This window comes from Monodon monoceros, unplaced genomic scaffold (genome assembly GCF_005190385.1).
Source record: "Monodon monoceros isolate NGI ecotype Baffin Bay Population unplaced genomic scaffold, NGI_Narwhal_1 Super_Scaffold_21, whole genome shotgun sequence".
Classification (NCBI taxonomy): Eukaryota; Metazoa; Chordata; class Mammalia; order Artiodactyla; family Monodontidae; genus Monodon; species Monodon monoceros.
In genome coordinates, this window is record NW_021703778.1 from 13,501,695 (window position 1) to 13,526,586 (window position 24,892).

At 37.8% G+C, this 24,892-nt stretch overlaps 1 protein-coding gene across 2 annotated transcripts in view; it reads left to right on the forward strand.

Annotated features, from left to right (window-relative positions):
- DNAJC1 (DnaJ heat shock protein family (Hsp40) member C1) overlaps positions 1–24,892 on the forward strand; it is a 203,092-nt gene that overhangs the window by 171,891 nt on the left and 6,309 nt on the right. For both annotated transcript variants that reach the window (XM_029237487.1, XM_029237488.1), the window contains exon 10: positions 24,128–24,176. In XM_029237487.1, the coding sequence (XP_029093320.1) occupies positions 24,128–24,176 (49 nt within the window). The remainder of the gene's footprint in view (positions 1–24,127; positions 24,177–24,892) is intronic.

The following is a 24,892-nucleotide window of genomic DNA, read 5'->3' on the forward strand; positions in this document are numbered from 1 at the left end:
AGAGAATAGTTCACTAACTTAGTGTCTCTGTTGAAGATAGCACTGCCTTTAACTTTTTTTTTTATAAATTTATTTTATTTATTTATTTATGGCTGCATTGAGTCTTCGTTGCTGCGTGCAGGCTTTCTCTAGTTTGCGGCGAGCGGGGGTACTCTTTGTTGCGGTGCGCGGGCTTCTCACTGCGGTGGCTTCTCTTGTTGCAGAGCACGGGCTCTAGGTGCGCAGGCTTCAGTAGTTGTGGTGCACGGGCTCAGTTGCTCCGCGGCATACGAGATCTTCCCGGACCAGGGCTCGAACCCATGTCCCCTGCATTGGCAGGCGGATTCTTAACTACTGCATCACCAGGGAAGTCCCAACACTGCCTTTAACTTTTTAAATAATATTTCTATGAGACCTTATAGTTAATAATTCCAAAGGCAGATAAGAAATTGAATAGAGCAATATTTTACTTTGTTGTTGTCATTAAAATCTGGTTAAATTTTTAATCTATATTTTTAAGAGGAGAGAGATGAAAGTTTAAATGCTAATATACGTGATATAACCAACAGAGCCTTGGGATGGCTGTTTAGTATCATAGATCTCGAAAATTGACGTAACTTACAAGAGCAGTCTTAGTGCAGCCTTGGTGTAGGTAAAGGCATCTTTTCACACTTTTGCAAATTCATCCCATAGTTTTTTTTTCTTCTTCTTCTATACTTACCCAAGGGAGACTGATTCCATGTAATAGATATTTTTTCCTTTTATCATGGAAGTAGCAAACATGATTTTTTTTTTCTTTTTTTTTTTTTTTGCGGTACGCGGGCCTCTCACTGTTGTGGCCTCTCCCGTTGCGGAGCACAGCCTCCGGACGCGCAGGCTTAGCGGCCATAGCACACGGACCTAGCCGCTCCACCGCATGCGGGATCTTTCCGGACCGGGGCACGAACCTGTGTCCCATGCATCAGCAGGCAGACTCTCAAACAATGCGCCACCAGGGAAGCCCCCAAACATGACTTTTTGAGATTTTTTTTTCCCCCCTCCAAGTATTAGTTCTATTTTCATAATACCAAAAGTACCTTGGAAATACTTAGTAAGCCTAAAATTTTGGGCACCAAAAGGGCCACTGTAACTTTTCTTCTATATCAGTATATACATATATAGACTCACACTGTATTTTCATTCTGTGAGCATCATCTCCATAGCTAGACTGTACGTTTCATTTCAGTAACTACATTTCAGTAACATACACACAAACACAAACTGTAAAGCACTCTCTCTCTAAAAGAGAACAAGTGTCTGAAGACAAAACTCATTTTACCGAACACACAGTGAGTTACATTGAAGCAGCTAAGATGGGTTTGGCTAATACAGTTCCTTTAGTAGAATGTTAAGTGAAAGCTAACCACACTTTAGAAGATCACTTATACTTCTTTTTTGGCGTATGGTGTTAATTAGATTTGTTTTCATTAAGTGTTCCACTATGAAAAAGAAACCAAGTTGAGTTTGCTGTTATTGGAACCTCTACATACTGACCGGATCACCTGTACCAATTCACCCCAGCTCTGCACCATCTGTTCTTTGACCCGTTTTCCTTGCTAAATGTGTAGCTTCAGGCTGAGTTCTCTTTCCTTCGAGAAACAATTGACCTTTTTGGGAGGGGTGACAGTGTGCCGTGGTGGAATCTATATGTTCCTTATTTGCGTTGACAGATTACAGTGAAAAACCCATTTTGTTCCTCAATTAAGAAAGGAGTTTTCAGTGTATTAATTGTCATAATTCACTAGTTAAATTGCTAAATACTACTCCGGATAAATACAAAGAATTTGTTATTAGCTTTGTAAAAAAAATCAATGCAAAGTATAGTTTAACTCAGATATACCTAAACTGTAAGACTTACTTTATTATAGATGCAATATTTTAAATGTTAATGGTAACCACAAAGAACACTCAAATTTTAAAAACAGGAAACAAAACCTGTCTGGCATGTAGAACCAACTTTAGTGTGATTATTAACTGCAGGTTTTCTAAATTAAGGTCAGGAAGCCTCACATTTCTTGCTTGTGCAGTAACATTCTCTTGCCTGTAAGGATGTAAACTGATTCTGCCCCTCTCCATAGTCACTAATCTCCTGCATCCTAGTTGTGATAACAGACTGATTGGAGATGTTCTGCCTGCTTGGAAAAGGCCCAGGTAGGTAGCAAAACAAAAGATAGGTGGATAGATTTAAACAGGCTTTTGTAATTAGCTTAATGCCACCGTGAGATGTGTAGTTAGAGAAGCATTTCATATGCAGGTGAAAAGGAGGGAGAATAATAAAATTCCCAATTTTATTTTATATAGCCGCAACTAGAGAGGAGATACCTGTTGGGGGAATATTTATATGTTATTATGGCAGTTGTTTCAAAAAATGTAAGCAGATTATTCAATAGAAAATAAACTTTTGTCAGTGAACTAAATATATAGTATATATAATGCTGAAAGGCATATATTAACATTTAAAATACTTCATCAATAGTAAAGTAGTTGTTACAGTTTAGGTATAGCTCAGTTAAAATAGACTTTGCATTAATTTTTTAACAAAGCTAATAACATTCCTTGTATTTATCCAGAGTAGAATTCAGCAATTTAACTCGTATATATTTGGGCAAATGTATCATTGCTATTACTTTTATTTAGAGTCAGACTAGTCCTACACAGGCTGTAAAGGGGAAAAGAACTGTCGCCACCCCCTGCATTGGGCTCCCTGCCACAGCGGTTCTCCAGAGCAGCCTCATCTCCGCTCCTCTCGCTCCCCCACCTGCTCAACCCCACGACCTTCAAGGGTACTTAAATTTTAAAAAGGAAGGGGTCCTTTATACCATTCTTCTTGCTAGATGAGTCACTAAAATCTAATAATTTTCAATCTGACATTAATAGATGATAATAATGTGTTATCAAATCTCTCTCTCACACACACACACTTTGTTGTATGTCATTCCAGACTTTAGTCTTCTTATATAGGCATATGACGACATAATTTTAACAGTATTAATCTGTATCCTGCCCTTTTCACTTTGCTATAAGCTTCTTTCCACGACAACAAAGACCCACATCATCTTTCTAAACACCTGTACAATACTCCATGTTGTCTGGATATAATTAAGGAGCACCCAGGTGATTGTCACTTAAATTGCTTCCCTTTTTTTCTTCATTCATCTTTCCATTTATATCTGTTTCCTTAGCTTGTATGCCTAGGAGTGGAGAAGCTTGATTCAAGACTATGGATGTTTTTAGAACCTTTGGTGACTCTAAAATTGGCCTCCAGAGAGGTGATAATATTATACAATGCCCCTGGTGGTATGAGAGGACACTTCCTCATAGTCTCATAAACACAGAACGTTTGTTTTTTTTCCATCACTGCTCATCAAGTAAGTGAAAAGTGCTATGGCACTGATTTTTATAACTTGCCTCCTTACTTACTGGTCTTATTTCAAATAGAGTTTGTGTTAATTCATTATAATTCGAGGATAGATGGTCCTACCATTTTTTGTTGCTGTTTTTTTGGCTGTGTTGGGTCTTTGTTGCAGTGCACGGGCTTCTCCGTGAGGTGCCTTCTCTTGTTGCAGAGCATGGGCTCTAGGCGCACAGGCTTCAGTAGTTGTGGCTCACGGGCTCTAGAGCGCAGGCTCAGTAGTCACAGCACATGGGCTTAGCTGCTCTGCAGCATGTGGGATCTTCCTGGACCAGGGATCGAACCTGTGTCCCCTGCATTGGCAAGCATATTCTTAACCACTGTTTCACCAGGTAAGTCCTACCTTCTGCAAAAAATACTTTGCCATTTTCTTTTGTTATCTTGAGTGTATTAGCTAACAATTCCAGAGATATATTATAGTAAGAGTGATTCATGTAGACTTCTTGCTCAACATTTTAATAAGAAAACCTAATGTTTGGTCATTAATTTTAATATTAGTCATTGATATGAGAAATCCATTATTATGCTAGGGAAATTTTCTTCACTTTAATTTTTCCAATTCTGATTTATTACGGTTGTGTTCAGGAATAGATGTGAAATTTTAACAGTGGTTTCTTCAACATCCCTTGACATGATCATATGACCTAATAAGGATGAATATATTACTAAGGTCCCCCTTTGTATTTCTAAGATAAAGTTTACTTGGTCATATAATATTCTTTCAATAAACAGCTGGATTTGATTTGTTAATTTATTTGGGATTCTTGCATTTGTATATCTTTAAGTAAAAATATTCTAGAATTCTTGGTGTTTTGTTAATCGGATATCTTTAGGTAGGGTTATACCAGCCTTCTAGAATTAGTTCATTATACCTACCTTCTAACATCTAGAGCAGTGGTCCCCAACCTTTTTGGCACCAGGGACCCGTTTCGTGGAAGACAGTTTTTCCACACATGGGGCTGGGGGGATGGTTCAGGCAGTAATGTGAGCAATGGGGAGCGGTGGGGAGCAGCAGAAGAAGTGAGATGCCTCACTCACTCACCCGCTGCTCACCTCCTGCTGTGTGGCCGGTTCCTAATCAGGGGTTGGGGACCCCTGATCTAGAGAGTCAAGAAAATACTGAATTCATAAAACAAAAAAGTGTGCTATGGAAAAAAATCAGAACAAAAATAAGTATCCAAATAAATGAAGTAGAATGGTTGGAAATTATCATCTGGAAAATCTCCTAGGGAGCAGAACAAAAAGACAAGAAATACAGGGAATCAGTCCAAAAGGTCAAAATCTGATTAAAAGGAGTTCCAGTTAGACAGAGAAAACAGACATGAGAGCATTTTTCAATAAATGATACAATGAAGTTTTCCAGGATGAAGAAACACCTGAGACCAACAACGCATGAACACTGAGACTACACAGAAGATCTTTAAAGCTTCTAAGGAGAAGAAGCCTCCAAAGTAAGGCAGGTCAGAGTGAGAGCAGATTGCTTGGCAGCACTAGATTCCGGGAGACAGGAGAACATTGCCCTCACAGTTCAAGGCAGAAGGGTTCTGAATCTAGAACAGACCAACCAGCTATGATGGTCAATACGTGGGGTCCTCACGTATTGACCTCTCATTCTTAAGACAGTTTCCTGAGACTGCACACTCCAGCAAATGAGGGATAAGTCACCAAAGAGGAAGACACAGAATCCTCGGAATAGTGGACTGAGCCCAGTGAATGGAAATCCTGAGACCCCACAGCGATACAGCAGGCGAAGAGTGCAGAAAGTCCACGCTGGAGCAGGAGAACAAAAGACTGTGAGAGAGCAACCACGTGAACAAAAGGCAACTAGAAACTCCACCAACAGAAAACCATACAAAAAAGGCATAGTCCAAATTTAAGTTCAGCCATACCTCAGGTTCAGTTCCAGACCACCGAAATAAAGCAAATATCACAATAAAGTGACCTACATGAATTTTTTGGTTTACACTATATTGTAGTCTGTTAAGTGTGCAATAGCATCATGTCCAAAAAATATACCTACCTTAATTAAAGATAGTTTATTGGTAAAAAAAAAAATGCTAACCATCATCTGAGCCTTCAGGGAGTCATAATCTTTTTGCAGTAGTAACATCAAAGATCACAGATCGCCATAACAAATATAATAATAATGAAAAAAGTGTGAAATATTGTGAGAATTACCAAAATGTGACACAGAGACACAAAATGAGCAGATGCTACTGGGAGAATGGTGCCCACAGACTTTCTCAACAGAGTTGCCACAAACCTTCAACTTACAGAAACCGCAATCTGCCTGTGCAGTAAAAAGTGGAACGATAGAAACAGCAAAAGAATTTGACACTGAGAACATTCTCCTTTAAGTGACACAAGAAGTGCGATCACAGTGCAGTACTTATCTCTCCAGTGAGTAATGTTTACCATTATCACAGTTATGTAAGATCTTACATAATGGCTATATTTTAAACATTTTATATACTTTCAGATGGTTTTTCAATTTTTAAAATCAACAAATTGTGGAAGACTATGGCAAGTTGTCCATCAAAATATGTTATCCCCTTTTCCAGTAATAGACAAGGCAGGCACATATTTGCCCAGCAACACTGCACTTCCAAGCCCTCCAAGCTCTGCTATGGCTAGGCTACTAATTTCTTCTCAGAGGGACGTAACTAAAGTAATGTGTGTCCCTAGGAGCTCTTGCTCACTTTTCCCTCCCACTGAACTGGAATACCAATTTGCCTGCAGCTCAGCTGCGACCATGCAGGCAAAGACAGTTGCCCTAAAGAATGGCAGGGAAGCACAATGGAAAGAACACGAACATATGGAGTAAAATAAAAATTGTAAACAGTGACAAGCTCCATGAAGAAAAATAAAGCAGAGTAAGAGGTCAGAGACCTAACCTAGGGAGTGCAATTTCAAGTGGGATTCTGAGGGAAGTCCTCTCTAAGAGGTAACGTTTGAGCAGAGGCACAAAGCAACTGAGGGAGCGAGGTTGTCTGAGAAAGCGTTCCAGGTGGAGGAAACAGCAGTTGCAAAGGCTTTGAGGCAAGAGCCTGCTTTGGGTGTGCAGAGTCCAGCAAAGAGGTCAATATGGCTGACCAGGAGTGAGCAGGGGGGATTACAGAAGATGAGGCCAAGAGATAGTGGAGGACCAGAACACCTAGGACCTCCTTGGTCAGGGTAAAGATTTTGGATTTTACTCTGAGTGAGACAGGAAAGCACCAGATTTTGAGCAAAGGAGTGCAAGATCTAAAAGTGTCATTCTGACTTCTCTGTGGAGAAGATGCTGTGGCAGGGCAAGTGTGGGAGCAGGAAGGCAGGCCAAGTAAGAGGCTATTTCAGTTGTCCCTGCAAAAGACAGTGGTGGTTTGGACCAGGGCTTATTGGTAGAGGTGGGAAAAAGAGGCTGAATTCAGGATATAATATACCAAAAGCCTGTTAGTTAATTATGTGTACTTGTAAGCATCAGAAGAACTGTGAACATACAGATGGCCAACGGGCCCATGAAAAGACACTCAGTATCACTAATTATTAGAGAAATGCAAATCAAAACTACAATGAGGTATCACCTCACACTGGTCAGAATGGCCATCATTAAAAACTCTACAAATAATAAAAATGCTGGAGAGAGTGTGGAGAAAAGGGAACCCTCCTACACTGCTGGTGGGAATGTAAATTGGTGCAGCCACTATGGAGAACAGTATGGAGGTTCCTTAAAAAACTAAAAATAGAGCTACCATACGATCCAGCAATCCCACTCCTGGGCATATATCCAGAACTGACAAAAACTCTAATTCAAAAAGATACATGCACCCCAGTGTTCATAGCAGCACTGTTTACAATAGCCAAGACATGGAAGCAACCTAAGTGTCCATTGACAGATGAGTAGATAAAGATGTGGTATATGAACACAATGGAATGTTACCAGCCATGAAAAAGAATGAAATAATGCCATCTGCAGCAACATGGATGAACCTAAAGATTATCATACTAGTGAAGTAAGTCAGAGAAAGACAAATATCATATATCACTTATATATGGAATCTTAAAAAACTGTATAAATGAAGTTATTTACAAAACAGAAACAGACTCACAGATATAGATAACAAACTCATGGTTACCAAAGGAAATGGCAGGGGGGGAGATAAATTAGGAGCTTGGGATTAACATATACACACTACTATATATAAAATAACCAACAAGGACCTACTGTATAGCACAGGGAACTATATTCAATATCCTGTAATAACCTATAATGGAAAAGAATCTGAAAAAAGTTGTGTGTGTGTGTGTGTGTGTGTGTGTGTGTGTGTGTGTAACCAGGTCACTTTGCTGTACACCGGAAACCAACACAACGTTGTAAATTTATACTTCAATTTTTTTTTAATGGTTAAAAAAAACAATGCTCAGAAAAAAATATTTTAAAAATTCAAAAAGAAGACTGTGAACAGAAATGCATGTTCTGGGTGTAGGGTACGTGGCTTTTCTTCAGAAGCCCTGGTTGTAAACTGACTTTTTTTTTTTAAAGCTGTGTGCATGTATTACCTTGATTTTTAAAACTACTTTTAAAAATCTAAAGAAAAAATATTTTGTATCTTTCCATGTCCGTATATATAGGCCTACCTCATTCTTTTTAATTTTTTTTTTATTATAAAAGCTTTACTGATTTACAGAAATAGAAAAAAAAAATCCTAAAGTTTGTATGGAACCACAATGGACCCCCAAATAGCCAGAACAATCTTGATAGAGAACAAAGCTTGGAGGCATCACATGTCCTGTTTTCAAAATATGTTATTAAGCTATGGTAATCAAAACAGTAAGGTACTTGACAGCCGACAGCTAGGCCGGGAGGGCAGTAGGAACATTCAGCCTCTACTGAAACACTTGCCAGACCATCCCCTCACCGAAAACAGCTTTACTAGTGGAATTCTAGAGCCATCTATTAATATTTTTGCTTGTCTATATTCCCCCATCAAAGGGCCTTGAGGGCTAATTTGAATGTTCTAGCAAAGTAATAACAACTACTTGCAGACCCTTGTCCAGAGAATGTCCTTCTTTTATCTGGTTCAGTTGTCTTCTTCCACAGAGGACACAGCTTAAGGAGGGACAAACAGAATAGTGGAAAGAGAGAAACAAGATATCCACCCAGCCTGTTTATACATCAGTAGGGTGACAGGTATCACCAGCAGATCTCTGTGACACACACTGGGGAAATCAAAGTACAAAGGGCTTGAATCTTTACTAAATTCACCTAGTTGGTGATTGGCAGTAACTCGGGTAAAGTAGTACAGAATTGGCCTTCATGAGAGGTGAGGCCAGACTCCCAAACTGTCAGTACACAAGCCTGTTTTGGATTGCTCTTTCCCTACTTTAGCCAACATTGATTTAGAAGTAAAAAACTTTTAAAGCAGTAAACAATGATTTTCTTTCTTATAAGCACAGTCCTAATTAATTGGAAATCTGTTGAATGAGTATGCAAAGGAGTAGCCACATTGGAAGCTCCTTGAGGTGGGTAAGACTAGATCTTACACATACACCACTGTTCTCAGTGTAGTGATATGCTAAGTCAGTACTTAATAAATCTTTGGTAATTCACCTAAATTGAAAGATAGTTCATTAATAATACCACATCTAGGGAATTTCCTGGCAGTCCAGTGGTTAGGACTCCACACTCTCACTGCAGAGGGCCCGGGTTCAATCCCTGGTTGGGGAAATAAGATTCCACGTGCCACGTGGTGCAGCCAAAAAAATAATAATACTAAAATAATGTCACATCTAGTGAATCATAGAATATTTGATTTAAAAAGAAATCATTAATGCAATCTTTTGTTTTATGGATAAAGAAGTAAAGTGGAAAGAGAACAGAATTTAAAAGAAAACCTGGCTTTGGTGTCCTATGCTACCATTTACGGGCTGTGTGATTTTGTAGGTCCCCATATCACTCTGAGCTTCAGTTTCTTCGCCTGTGATATGAATTTCACGGGGTATCCGGCAGGTGAAATGTGATAGCATCGTGAAAATACTGTTATTATGAACCATTACACAATTGTAAATCACTATAATAATCACTTATTACAGATGTGCGTTCTAGAAAGAGATAAAAGTTCAAGGCCATGGGCTTCCCTGGTGGCGCAGTGGTTGAGAGTCCGCCTGCCGATGCAGGGGACACGGATTCGTGCCCCGGTGCGGGAAGATCCCACGTGCCGCGGAGCGGCTGGGCCCGTGAGCCATGGCCGCTGAGCCTGCGCGTCCGGAGCCTGTGCTCCGCAACGGGAGAGGCCACAACAGTGAGAGGCCCGCGTACCGCAAAAAAAAAAAAAAAGTTCAAGGCCACAGAGCTAGTTATTGGCAGCCTGGGACTAGAACCCAGATTGTTCGACTCTTATTTAAGCTACACTGTCCTCTTAGTTCAGCAAAGACTTGATTTTTACACCTTAACCCTCTGTGTAGGACAGCACTATTCTTTGTCAGCCATGCCCTAGATCAAATATCATCTTCAAAGTGAAATCTCTTGGTTTTCTGGGGTTCTGGGCCAAAGGAGGATAAATTTGAGAGCAAGGTATTTCATGTCCCAAGACACTGGCCAGTCCATGGGGCTGGAACTCCAGAGAGCTCCAAAAGCAGTTGCTTTCCTTTGAATATTTGAACCACAGAAATATTCAGCATCTCGTTAAGCTCTAACTGAACACTTGTTCATCTTCCTCAGTGATTCATTCAAGCAAAGCATACCTGCAGATTGCATGAAAATTTTTCTATATATATCTCCCATTTACCATTCTTATATGTTTTCTCCTGGATCTTATTTAGTGTCCTATATTACTAATATATTGAGTTTGTAATTTGTACTCACTCATCAGAACCCTGTATCTTACCAAGAGGATAGTATCCACTTTAAAGTCTAGATCTAATTTACTAGTTACAATGATATTCACTTTGAATACCATGGATGTTTTATTCATGAAGGAACTGGTTTCTCACAGTATAATCTATGTCTGGGGATAGCATCGTACTTTATGGTGGGATTTCTTTTATTACCCTGAATTATTTGCTTAACTCTGTCTTATGTATAGCTTAGAGATGCAGCAAGTCAATAGATGGTGACCCTTGAGCAGATGCTAATGTGCTAATGCAATGTAAAATTGCTTCCTTGTGCTAAAAATTTGGGTAACCCATTTAAAAAAGAGGAAAGTGGGTGAATGTATGTTGGCTTGTTGCAATATCTTGCTGATAGACTAAAAATATCTGCAAAACTACACTACTGTCTGTTGGCATAAGTATTTTCTCCCAGTAAATGGCCATCTACATTACTTATAGAGGTGATCAGGAAGTTAATGGAAGGCCCTCTTTGTCAATGATTAAGATGCACACTATTATTATTTCTTGTATTTTCTATCCAGACAGAGGGTCCAGAGAAAAATTTAAAGACCTTGGAGAAATAATAAGAATGAACAGCACTGCTCTCTACCAGCTGGAAACATTTTTCAGGTGGTTTATTTAATGTTCAGGTAACAGAGTGCCGTTTTTATTTGAAAACTACAGTAGCTCCTGGTTATAACGAGTGCTAGATTCAACAGAAAGTTGGCCAAAATTAAATACAACTGAATGAAAATACAGTTGATCCCTGAACAACATGACAGTTAGGGGCACCAGCCCCCCACACAGTTGAAAATCCACATATAACTTTACAGTCAGCCCTGTGTATCCACAGTTCTGCCTCCTCAGATCCAACCAATGGTGGATTGTGTAGTAGTTTAGTACATATTTATTGAAAAAAAAAACCACGTAAGTGGATCTGCTCAGTTCAAACCTGTGTTACTCAAGGTCCAACTGTAATGAACTTCACAGTTACATAATTTTTATTATTAGAATACTTAAAATATCATTAAGTCAGCCAGAATTTGAAAAATATGACTTGAGGTTATCACTAATAGCCAACATTTATTTTCTCAGTTATCTGAGGATGCCAGGAATATGAGTATACACTTTATATAGCTCAGAAAAACGGAAAACTCTTCTGTATGTTGAGTAGAAATGTGCCACTATATAACTATCCACTGATCCTAACTGTACCCTATGGAATACAGTTTTCATTTTGTTTATTAATTTTCTGTTACTTTCATCAGTGTTTTCACTGGAAGGAATGAAACCTATTTTAGGTTTCTTTCATTCACTCCACCCTAACCTATATATCCCAGATTTGCTCATAGAGCCCCCATTTCATAAGAATTTTAAAGGTAGCTTTAGGTATAACTACATTAAGAAGAAGGATTATAAAATTATTTTCTGCTTGGAATCAGAACATGATGAAACAAATTTCCCTACAATTCTACAATCCATGTAACTGTTAATACACATGTGGGTAGTGTTATCCAAAAGCCCACCTAAGCCAGTAGCCCACAATATTATTTGTTCACATACTGAGGAAGAAGAGAAGTCTTGTCTGTATGGACCTATAGGTCTTCTCCCAAAAGGAGGCTAGAAAAAAGTCATAAATCTCCATTAAGTCAGACAGAGCCCATACCTTCTACAATTGCACATGATATAAAAGCAGAATGAATAACTGAAAAATTCATTATAGAATAGGTGAGAATACTAAACATTCATGACTAAATTGGCACCCATGTTATCCAAGTCATCTAGATCTATCAGAGAGAAATAAATTTGGTGATGAATATGTCACCTCCAATGTCATCTCTATTTGCAGATGACATATTACATATAGAGAACCCTAAAGACTCCACCAAAACTGTTAGAATTAATAAACTATTTCAGTAAAATCATAAGCTACAAGATCAGTATACAGAAATCAGTTGTAACTCTGTACACCAACAACAAACTATCAAGAAGAGAAATTAATTCCATTTACAATAGCATCAAAAAGAATAAAGTGCTAGTTTTACATTTAACCAAGAGGATGAATGATCTATACACTGAAAACTCTCAAGACACTGACGAAAGAAATTGAATGAGACACAAATAAACGGAAGGATATTTTGTGTTCATGACTGGAAGAATTTAATATTGTTAAAATGTCCATACCACCCAAAGCAATCTACAGATCCAGTGTAAACGCTCTCAAAATTCGAATGGCATTCTTCACTGAAATAAACAGTCTGAAAATTTGTATGGAACCACAAAAGATCCCAAATAGCCAAAGCAATCTTGAGAAGGAAGAACAACCTGGAGGGATCACATTTCTGATTTCAACTTTTAAAGTGATAGTAATCAAAACAGTATGGTACTGGCATTAAAAACAGAATAGAGAGGCCAGAAATAAATCCACTGGTTTATTTTACTAGTACAGGCAACTAATTTTTGACAAAGCCAAGAATATACAATGAGAAAAGGATAGTCTCTTCAATAAATGGTGTTGGGAAAACTGGACAGCCACACGTAAAAGAATAAAACCAGGCTTCTATCTAATACTGTACACAAAAACTAACTCAAAATGGATTAAAGACTTGAACATGAGACCTGAAACCATAAAACTAGCAGAAAATATAGGGAGTAAGCCCCTTGACATTAGTCTTGGTGTTGATTTTTTTGGATTTGACACCAAAAGCAAAGGTAACAAAAGCAAAAATAAAACAAGTGGGACTACATCAAACTAAAAAGCTTCTGCACAGCGAGGGAACCATCAACAAAATGAAAACCTATGGAATGGGAGAAAACACTTGCAAAGCACATATCCAATAAGGGGTTAATATACAAGGATCTCACACAGCACAATACCAAAAAAAAAAAAAATTCAATTTTAAAATGGGCAAAGGAGCTAAATAGACATTTTTTCCGAAGAAGACCTATAAATGGCCAAGTATATGAAAAGATGTTCAACATCACTAATCATCAAGGAAATGCAAATCAAAACCACAATGAGATATCACCTCAAACCTGTTAGGATATCTGTTATGAAAAAGACGAGATAACATGCTGGTGAGGATGTGGAGAAAAGAAAACCCTTGTAGACTTTTGGTGGGAATGTAAACTTGTACAGCCACTATGGAAAACAGTATGAAGGTTCCTCAAGAAATTAAAAATAGTACTACTATATGATCCAGTAATCCCACTTCTGGGTATATATCCAAAGGCAACAAAATCATTACCTCCAAGAGATATCTGCACTCCCAATTTCATAGCAACAGTATTCACCACAGCCAGTGTATGGAAACAACTTAAGTGTCCATCAGCTGCTGAATGTATACAGAAAATGTGTTTATACACACACACACACACACACACACGAGTATTATTCAGCCAAAAAAAAGTAAAGCTTCATAGAAAAATTGTAGAAAAGTGGTTGCCAGGACTAGGAGATGGGGGAGATAGGGAGAGGTTGGTAAAAAGGTACAAACTTTCAGTTAGAAGTTGAATAAGGTTTGAGGATCTAATGTATAACATAGTGACTACAGTTGACAACACTGTATTATAGAATTGAAATTTGCTAAGAGAGTAGAACTGAAATGTTCTCAACAACAAGTGAATATATGAGGTGATCGATATGTTAATCAACTTAATAGGGGGAACCCTTTTAAATGTATACATATATCATGTTGTTCGCTTTAAATATCTTACAATCTTATTTGTTAATTATACCTTTTAAAAAAAAAAAAAGCAAACTGACACCCATGTAATTGAAGTTATCTAGATCTATAGGAAAGAAATAGAATTGGTGGTGACCAATGCTCACTGAAGGATGACTTTCCTTTCCTGAAGTGGCATACTGCCATACTCAGAGACACCCTGGACAGTGAGCTTTATTATTAGACTGTCACTTATTTGGAAAGTTCTTAATCTGCCTAGAATAATAAATGATCTGCTGAGGATGCCAAATTTGCCCCCAAAACAGAAATATTTTGCCATATACATGCCTTCTCCTGAGATAGAAACTAATGAAAAGAAGAGAAATTCTCAAGAAAAAAAGGATCACTTAGAGTTATCATTGTTATACAACCATCTTATGGCACCAGGAGATATGGACTTGGCAAAGAGGATAGAATATTAAAATAAATGTTGGACTACATAGAATTGGAAAGTTGACCAGTTGTGCTTTTTGCTTCTTTCTTATAGGTTCTAAGTTGCCTTTTTAAGTGAGAGAAAAGTTTGGCTCAAAGGTGACTATAGTGACATCCCATTCGTTTTATTATTTAGAACTGAGAATCTGAAAGACTCAGATTATAGCAGCTGTTTGTTTTGTGTGGTATGGATAGGCCAGATTGTGACATATGTAGATGGTCCCCTACTTACAGTGGTTCAACTTAGCTATTTTTCAACTTTATGATGGTGCGAAAGCAATACACCTTCAGTAGAAACCACACTTTGAATTCTGAATTTTGGTCTTTTCCTGGGCTAGTCATACGCAGTACAATACTCCTCGTGATGCTGGGCAGCGGCAGCAGCTGTAGCTTCCACTCAGCCAAGCGATTATGAGGGTGAACAACTGATACACTTACAACCATTCTTTTTTCCACTTTCTGTACAGTTTTCAGTAAGTTACATGAGATATTCAATACTTTATTATAAAATAGGCTTTGTGTTACATGACTTTGTCAAGTTTTAGGCTAACGTAAGTGTTCTGAGCATGTTTAAGGCAGGCTAGGCTAAAAGCTATGATGTTCAGTAGGCTAGGTGTATTGTAAGCATTTTCAACTTACTGAAACTTGTTGAAACTTTATTGGGCTGTAACTCCATCATAAGCTAAGGAAGACATGTACTGTGTTCAGAATCCTCTGTCAGTACCAGGAATAACTAGCCATGTATTCTCAAACCAACTCATGGATAACAACTCCTTCTCTAGGAGGAGTCCTCCAGGAGTCAGAATAAATGTCAAACATTGCCTTCAGAAACCATTCCTTCAAAGAAGCCACAGTTTGATTTGATTTGATTGTAGAGCAGTTTATACCCTGGGGCATTTTGTAAACAATAAAGCATCAGCCAGCAGTTAATGTAGTTTATTAATGGGTGTGGTTAGGTAAAGAGAGGAAGAGAGTCCTACAAATACCACTAGCATCCCAAGATGACTGGGGATACCCATACCTGCAGTACCTGAGGAGCGACATCAGAGGCTTAATGCTGTAGGGGGCAGAGGGGCATAGGCTTCGCTAAATCCAGCCATCCATTAAACAAACATGCAAATAACAACGACAGACCCTAACTTGGGGAAGGGTGTGGTGAGAGAAAAATCACTAACCAGAATTGCTGCAATATATTATCTAAATGTTCAGTTTTGAACAAAAATAATGAGCCCTGAAAAGAAACAGGAAAATATGACCCATACATTAGAAAAACAGAAGGCAACAGAAGCTGCCCTATAAGAGTGACCAAATGTCAGATTTCACAGAAAAAGACTTCAAAGTAACCCTTGTAAATATGTTCACAGAACTGAAGGAAAGGATGATGAAAGAAACAAGGGAAGATATAATGACAGTGTTGCATCAGACAAATAATATCAATAAAGAGATAGAAATTATTTTAAAAGAAAAAAGAACCAAGTGGAAATTCTGGAGTTAAAAGTACAATAATTGAAATTTTAAAAATTCACTAGAGGACTTCCCTGGTGGCACAGTGGTTAAGAGTCTGCCTGCCAATGCAGGGGACAATGCAGGGTTCGAGCCCTGGTCCGGGAAGATCCCACATGACGCAGAGCAACTAAGCCCGTGTGCCACAACTACTGAGCCTGCAGTCTACAGCCCACGTGCCACAACTGCTGAAGCCCGCATGCCTAGAGCCTGTGCTCTGCAACGAGAGAAGCCACCACAATGAGAAGCCTGCACACCACAATGAAGAGTAGCCCCTGCTCACCACAGCCAGAGAAAGACCACACACAGCAACAAAGACCCAACACGGCCAAAGATAAATAAATAAATTCACTAGAGATGCTCCACAGAGAGTATTCAAGCTGAAGAACAGAGAGAAAAACAAAAGAGGAAAAGTGAACAGAGCCTCAGAGAAAAACGAGACACCATTAAGCACACCAACATACACATAATGGGAGTTAGGAGAGGAGAGAGAGAAAGGAGGGGAAAAAAAATCCAAAGAATGGTGGGTGAAAATTTCCCAAATACATTGAAAAAAGCTAACCTATATACATCAGGAAACATGCTGAATTCTGAGTCAGATAAGCTCAAAGATATCCACAAAGGATGCATCATAATAAAAATGCTGAAAGTAAAAAATGAGAAAACCTTGAAGGCAGCAAGAAGTGACTTGTGACTAACAGGGAACACCCCCCCACACACACACACACCAATACGATTAACAGCTTACTTCTCAGCATAAATCACGTAGGCCAGGACAGTGGAATAACATATTCAGAGTACTCAAAGAAAAACTTGCCAACCAGAAATCCTACATCCAGCAAAGCTATTTATCAAAATGAATGCAAAATAAAAAATTTTCAAGATAACAAAAACTGAAGTTCTTCAATCTGAAAACAAGTGACCCCAGATTGTAATTTGAATCCACATGAAAAAGAACACCAGTGAAGGTAATAAGGTAATTATGAAAGACAGTATTAATAAATGTTTTCTTCTTTTCTTAACTGATTTAGAAAGCAATTGTATCAAATAATAGATATATGTTACTGTCAGACCTGTAACATATAGAAAGGTAGTATTTGTCTAATATATTTGCCAATAACAGCACAAAGGAGGTGGGTGGGAGCAAAGCTGTATGGGGCTGAGTAAACCATTACAGATGGTAAAGTAGTAATTATAAGAATATTACTGCGTTTGTAACATGAATACATACAATATGTACAATGGCCATACTACAGTATGGGGGTAAAGGGAATAGCGCTAGGGAATTCCCTGGCAGTCCAGTGGTTAGGACTCCATGCTTTCACTTCCGAGGGCCTGGGTTCAATCCCTGGTCAGGGACCTAAGATCCCACAAGACATGCAGCATGGCCAAAAAATGGTTGGGGTTGGGGCTGGGGTGGGGGGCCGAGGGATAGAGCTATACTAAAGTAACATTTCTATATATCACTGGAATTAAGGTAGTATAAATCTGAAGCTGACTGTCATAAGATGTATATGGTAAACCCTAGAGCAACCTCTTAAAAAAAATAAAAATATAGTAAAAAAAAAAAAAAAAAAAACATTAATTAAAATGCTACATTAGAAAATACTTAAATGCAAAAGAAAACAATAATAGAGGAATAGAGGAGCAAAAAAGACATTAAAAGTTCAAAGAAATCAAATTCAACTATATCAACAACATTAAATGTGAATGGATTAAACAATCCAATCAAAAGAGAGATTATCCGACACGATAAAAATAATCATGATTCATCTCTATGTGGTCTATGGGAGACACACTTTAGATTCACAAATAGAAATAAAATGAAAGGAAAAGGATAGAAAAAAGATATCATGCAAATATCAATTGTAAGAAAGCTGGAGTGGCTATACTAATATTAGATTAAGTAGACTTTAAAACAAAAAAATTACTAGAGATAAAGAGGAACATTTTATAATAATTAAAAGGCCAGTCCAGGAAAATATAACAGTGAAAAGCATGTGCATCTAATAACAGAGCACCAAAATACTTTTAGCAAAAACTGAGATGGATGAAAAGAGAAATAGATGATTCAACAATAAGAGTTGGAAACTTCAATGCCTCCACTTTTCAATAATGGATAAAACAACTAGACAGAAGATTAACAAGGAAAAATTGAATGATAATAAACCAGCTAGACCTGACAGACATCTCTATAACACCTCATCCAACAACAACAGAATATACATTCTTCAAGTAAACATGAAATATATTCCAAGATAGACCATGTGCTAGGCCATCAAACAACCTCAATAAGTTTAAAAGGATAGAAATAATACAAGTATATTCTCTGATCCCAAAGGAATGAGATTAGAAATCAGTGTCAGGGAAGAAATTGGGAAAATCAACAAATATGTCTAAATTAAACCGCAGACTCCTAAATAACAAATGAATCAAAGAAGAAATTCCAAGGGGAATAAAAATTCTTAAAGACAAATGAAAAATGAAGACACAACACACCAAAATTTAAGAAATTCAGCTAATGTAATTCATAGAGGGAAATTTATAGCTGTAAATGCCTTTATTAAGAAAGAAGGTCTCAAACCAATAATTCAATCTTCCGCATTAAGACAATGGGAAAATGACAACCTAAACTTAAAGGAAGGAGAAGAAAGGAAATAATAAAAAGTAGAGCAGAAATGAATGAAATAAGACTAGAAAAGAAATAGAGAAAAGTCAATGAATCCAAAAGCTGATTCTTTGAAAATATCAATAAAATTGACAAACATTTAACTAGGCTGACAAAAAAGAAAAAGGACTCAATACAGTCAGAAATGAAAAAAGAGATCACTACCAACCTTACAGAAATAAAAAGGACTGTAAAGGAATACTGTGAACAAGTGTATGCCAAGAAGTTAGATACCTGTTTTTCTAATAGATATAAATGAAATGAACAAATTCCTAGAAAGACATAAACTACTAAAACTGAATCAAGTTTAGAAGAAATAGACAATCGAAATAGGCCTATAACAAGTGAAGAGATTGAATTAGTAATTAAAAAAAAAAAAAAAAAAAAACTATTCAAAAAGAAAAGCCCAGGGCTTCCCTGGTGGCTCAGTAGTTGAGAGTCTGCCTGCCGATGCGTTCGTGCCCCGGTCCGGGAGGATCCCACATGCCGCGGAGCGGCTGGGCCCGTGAGCCATGGCCGCTGAGCCTGCGCGTCCGGAGCCTGTGCTCCGCAACGGGAGAGGCCACAACAGTGAGAGGCCCGTGTACCGCAAAAAAAAAAAAAAAGAAAAAAGAAAAGCCCAGGCTCAGATGGCTTCACTGCTGAACTCTACCAAACATTTAAAGAAGAATGAATACCAAAACTTCACAAATCTTCCCCAAAATAGAAGAGGATGAATACTTCCCAACACATTTTGTGAAGCCAGTATTACTCTAATACCAAGCCAAAGACATGAGAAGAAAACTACATACTAATAGTTCATATGAATATGGATGCAAAAATTCAACAAAATACAGCAAACCAAATCCAGCAACTTATAAAAATAATTATATACCCTAATCAAGTGGGATTTATCTCAAGAATGCAAAGTTGATTCAATATCTGAAAATCAATTCATGTAAATTAATCATATCAACAGAGTTAAAAAACGAGATCACCTCAATAGGAGCATTTAACAAATCCAACATCCTTCCATGATAGAAACACTCAACAAATTAGGAATAAGAGGGAAGTGCCTCAACCTGATAAAAAACATCTACTAAAAACCCACAGTTAATATCATACTTATTGGTGAGAGAGGGGATGTTTTCCTGCTAAGATAAAGAACAAGACAATAATGTCTGCTCTCACCACTTCTATTCAACATTATATGAGGTTCTAGCCAGGGCTGTTAGCTGAGAAAAATAAGATTGAAAAGGAAGAAGTAAACTGTCCCTATTTGCTAATGACATGATTTTATGTATACAGAATACTAAGTAATTAACTAAAAAACTATTGGAATTAGTACATCAAGATTGCAGTAAACATAAATACACAAAAATGTTTTATGTTTATATACCTACAATAAACAACCTGAAAATGAAATAAAGAAAATAATTGCACTCACAATAGCATCAAAAAGAATAAAATACTTGGGAATAAATTTAACAAACAATACAAACTTTAAAAACTACAAAACACTGTTGAAAGAAATTGAAGAAGATCAAAATAAGTGGAAAAATATCTCCTGTTCATGGATCAGAAGATTTAACATTGTTAAGATTGCAGTATTCCCCTAAATGTAAGAGCTAAAACTATAAAACTCTTAGAAGAAAACAGAAGGGTAAATCTTCATGACCTTGAATTTGGCAAAAGGATTCTTAGATAGGACACCAAAAGTCCAAGCAACTAAAAAAAAGAAAGAAAAAAAACATGTATGTCATCAAAATTTAAAACTTTTGTGCTTCACAGGACACCACTAAGAGCAGGAAAAGACAACCCACAGAATGGGAGAAAATATTTGCAAATCATTTATTTGATGAAGGACTTGTATCCAGAATATATAAAGAGCCCTTACAACTCAGTGATAAAGACAAATCACCCAAATAAAAAATGAGCAAAGGATCTGAATACACATTTATCCAAAGAAGACATACAAATAGCCAATAAACATGAAAAAAAATGTTCAGTATCACTAGTCATTCGGGAAATGCAAATTAAAACCACAAGATACCACTTCACATCCACTAGGATGTGGGATAATACAAAAAGTTGGGTAATAACAAGTTTTAGGAAAGATGTAAAGAAATCAGAAGACTCATATACTGCTGATGTGAATGTAAAATGTTGCAGCCATATTGGAAAACAGTACGACAGTTCCTCAAAAAGTTAAACACGGTTACCATATAACTCCTCAGTTCCACTCCTAGGTATATACCCAAGAGAAACGAAAACATATGCCCACACAAAAACTTATACACAAATGTTTATAGCAGCATTATTTATAATAGCCAAAAGATGGAAGCAACACAAATGTTTATCACCTGATAAATGGATAAACAAAATGTGGTATATCCATACAATGGAATATTATTCCACAATAAAAAGGAATAAAGTACTGATATATGCTACAACTTGGATGAACCTGGAAAACGTTACCCTAAGTGAAAGAAGCAGCCACAAAAATCCACATATTGTATGATTCCATTCATATGGAAGTCCAGAATAGAGAAATCTGTAGAGACAGGGATTTGTAGTTGCTTATTGCTTGATGAGGGATGGGGTGGGATAAGGAGGATGGAGAATGATAGCTAAAGGATATGGGGGTTCTTTTCAAAGTGATGAAAATGTTCTCAAGTTGGCCACAATGATGGCTGCACATATCTGAATTTAGTAAAAACCACTGAATTATACACTTTAAGTGGATGAATTGTACAGTATATGAATTGTATCTCAGCTAAGCTGTTTCTTAAGGCACAGAACAAGGGAGGTCTTTGTGTACTATTCTGGAATAATCTCCAAAATATTTTGTTAAATAACAAGATGCAGGAGAAAAAAAAGAATTATTCCATATCCTATATGTAGGTTGTGTATCCTATAGTTACATGAATCTATAAATGTGTTAAAATTCATAGAACTGTGCAACAGAAGAGGAAAAGGTAATTTTATTGTATTACGATGTAAAAATATAGAATCTTTAAAAATACAGTAGAAATTGAGAGAGGAGAGGTATTGTCAGCAGACTTGGTAGTCCTGGTGGTGGGCATCTGGGAAGTCTTCAAGAAGAAAGTCACACTTGCAAGTATCTCGAAGGATGACTTGGCTCTGGACGGGTAGATATTTAAGGAGAGGTTTGATGAAGAAAAGAAAATCATTTAAGACAAATGTTAACAATGGCCAAGAGTACAGAGTAGAGAATTTCTGACCATCTGGAGAGCATTAATTGTTTAGTTCGCTGAAAGGAAGGATGCACACAGGAAAGAAAATAGATCAGACTGTGGATTTCCTTGTGTGTCAGGTTAATAAGAATTGAACACTTTGTTGTATGGTCATTGATGAGCCATGAAAGGTATCTGATCAGAACTCTGCCTTGGGGATATTATTCCATGGGAACTGCTAATAAATAAGTTGTAGACCAGTTAGAAGGCTGTTATATTAATTCAGTCAGAGAATGAAGGACTAATACAGGTGGTGGAGATCTGAGAGAGACGGGAACACATGGGGTCAGTATTGTGAAGAACGTGGCAGCTGGTTGGGGAGGGAGAAAAAAGTCCAAAAATTGGTTCTTTGGTTTTGCCCCTACGTGACTGGGATGATAGTACTGTTAGGAAAAGGAAGGGGGGAAAGCAGAGAAGTTGATGAGTTTAGGTTGGGAGTTGTTTAGTTTCAGGAGCTAGGAGACGTGTAAATAAGACACTTAACGGCAGTTACAGAGGGAAGCCCCATGGTGTGGTCGGCACCACACCTGCAAATTCAACCAACCTCGGATGGAAAATATTTGGGGGGTGGGGGGGGAATCCAGAAAGTTGTAAAAAGCGAAACACGTATTTGCCTCACAGTGGCAACTATTTACATAGCATTTAGATTGTATCAGGTATTGTAAGTAATGCAGAGGTGATTCAAAATGTACAAGAGGATATGTGTAGGTTATATAAAATGTGGGAAAGATATATGGTGGTGCAATCAGAAATTTGAGTTGGGAAGTTGGAAGTCAGGGAAGCTCATGTTGGATAACTTCAAGTTTTTTCCCATAAAATATGAAGCAAGGTCATCCACAGAGAGGGAATAAAATTGAACAGTGTTTCTAAGCAGCTTTAAATATTTTCTCTAATTCTGCCCTTTTGCATGAATGGAAAACAAATGATCCACATCAATTATAATAGGTAATTATAAGCCTTTAACATTTGCTAGGTATCATGCTAAGAGCTTATTTCAAACTTAAAACATCCCTACCAGACAAAAGCTATTAGCAGTTTTATCCACATATTACAGAGGGTAATACGAGAGAGAGAGAGACAGAGAGAGACAGAGAACCAAAACTGAATATGAGCTCTAACTCCGAGCTCTGAGGATGTTAGAGCATGCTTTCTGAGGTTTTCCTTTCAAATTTCATTAAAGCAGCAAAATGTTTGTTCAGGAAGTTACACGGATTAAGGGGATAGAATACAAAGTATGTATTCCATGTATACAATGAAATGTAATTTTAATATAATTTTAATAAAGTTAACCTTTTAAATAAATGGAGAAGGGATGGCTTGTTTAATAAGTGCATTGGGGCAGTTAACTATCCAACTTTAATTTTTTTTAATTAATTTTGATCTCCTGTTTAAAATATATATAATAGAAATCAGAACAGTGGTTGTCTATGGCAGGGTAGAGATGGATTTAGGGGCACAGGGAACTTTCTAGGATAACAGGAATTTTCTGTAATTTGATCAGAATGTTGGTTGCATGGGGTTTTTTTGGTCAAAACTCAATTGAAATGTACATTTAAAAATCTGTACATTCCACTCTATGCAAATTTTATCTCAGTTTTAAAAAGGGAAATATATCTAGACCTCCAATACATCATTAAATTTAAAGAAGCAAGCTAAAGGGTGAGACGTACAATATAATACCACTTATACAGAAGAAAGAAAACATTATTTCTGTGGATCCACACTTGTGTATGTAAATGTCTCATGGTTCTTGGGTCCATCTACTACTCCACCAAGAGGTCCTTCTGCTAGTGTCAATCTTGGTGCTCTTAGGGTTTCTTTCTGGGATGCGAAGAAAAGACTTTTGTATTATAACATCGTTAGCTTAAGAGTAAATTTCCCCATTGTTCATAATACCCCTATGGTATAATATTCTCCCGTGAAGAAAGATACTCTTTCAGGAAATTCTAACTAAAAAACACGACGTGTTTGTATAGTGATTCTGGAAACTGGTACATCTTCACAGGCAGCCTTGTATAACGGGGCTGCAATCAGGCGATCTGAATTCTTGTTCTGACTCTGCCGCTTGATCAGATGGATATTTTGGAGTAATTCATTTAATCTCTCTGGGCTTCGATTTCCATGTTGGTTAAGAAAATGGACTGAACTGATGACTGAGGGTCCATCCAGGCCTAAGATTCAGTAAACCCTGTTCCTTCACACGGACCTTCTATGAAAGAGGTCACTTGACCTACAGTAGACATATGGAAAGTCAGATTTTCTCTGCTTTTATATTTTGAAACAGGTGACAACCAAAGCCAAGCAACTGAAGGATTCAGTTACCTGCTCCCCAGGTGAGTCAGCACCCACTCCATCCCATTAATCTAAAGCCGTGCCTTCAAAATAAATCCCTTTTTATAATAACTTGTTTTGCCCAATGGACTCTACTGGTCATCTCTGTGAAAGGGATCGAATTACAAGCACCCACAAGCCAATGCAGCCCTGCACACACAGTGGTGCTAAGATGTACTTAATAAGTTTGAAGAACTGTAAAAACCTTGTTCTTCTCTAGTATTGGGGGGGAGGGGGGCACGCAGGGGAAAGCCAGTCTGCGCCATTTCCCCATATTTCCACCATTGCCACCACACACACAAAGTGTCCTTCAGGACAGGCCAAGCAGCTTCTCCAAGAATCTATGTTTCTCAAAATCCATTTCTTCCAGGGACTTCCCTGGTGGTGCAGCAGTTAAGAATCCGCCTGCCAGTGCAGGGGACACGAGTTCAAGCCCTGGTCTGGGAAGATCCCACGTGCCACGGAGCAACTAAGCCCGTGCACCACAACTACTGAGCCCACACGCCATAACTACTGAAGCCCCGTGCTCCGCAACGAGAAGCCACCGCAGTGAGAAGCCCGCGCACCACAACGAAGAGCAGCCTCTGCTCTCCACAACTAGAGAAAGCCCGCGCAGCAACGAAGTCCCAACGCAGCCAAAAATAAAATAAATTAAAAAAAAAAAAAATCCATTTCCTCCAAGACTAAGTAGAATTTTGCTCAAGTCCCCATACTTTTT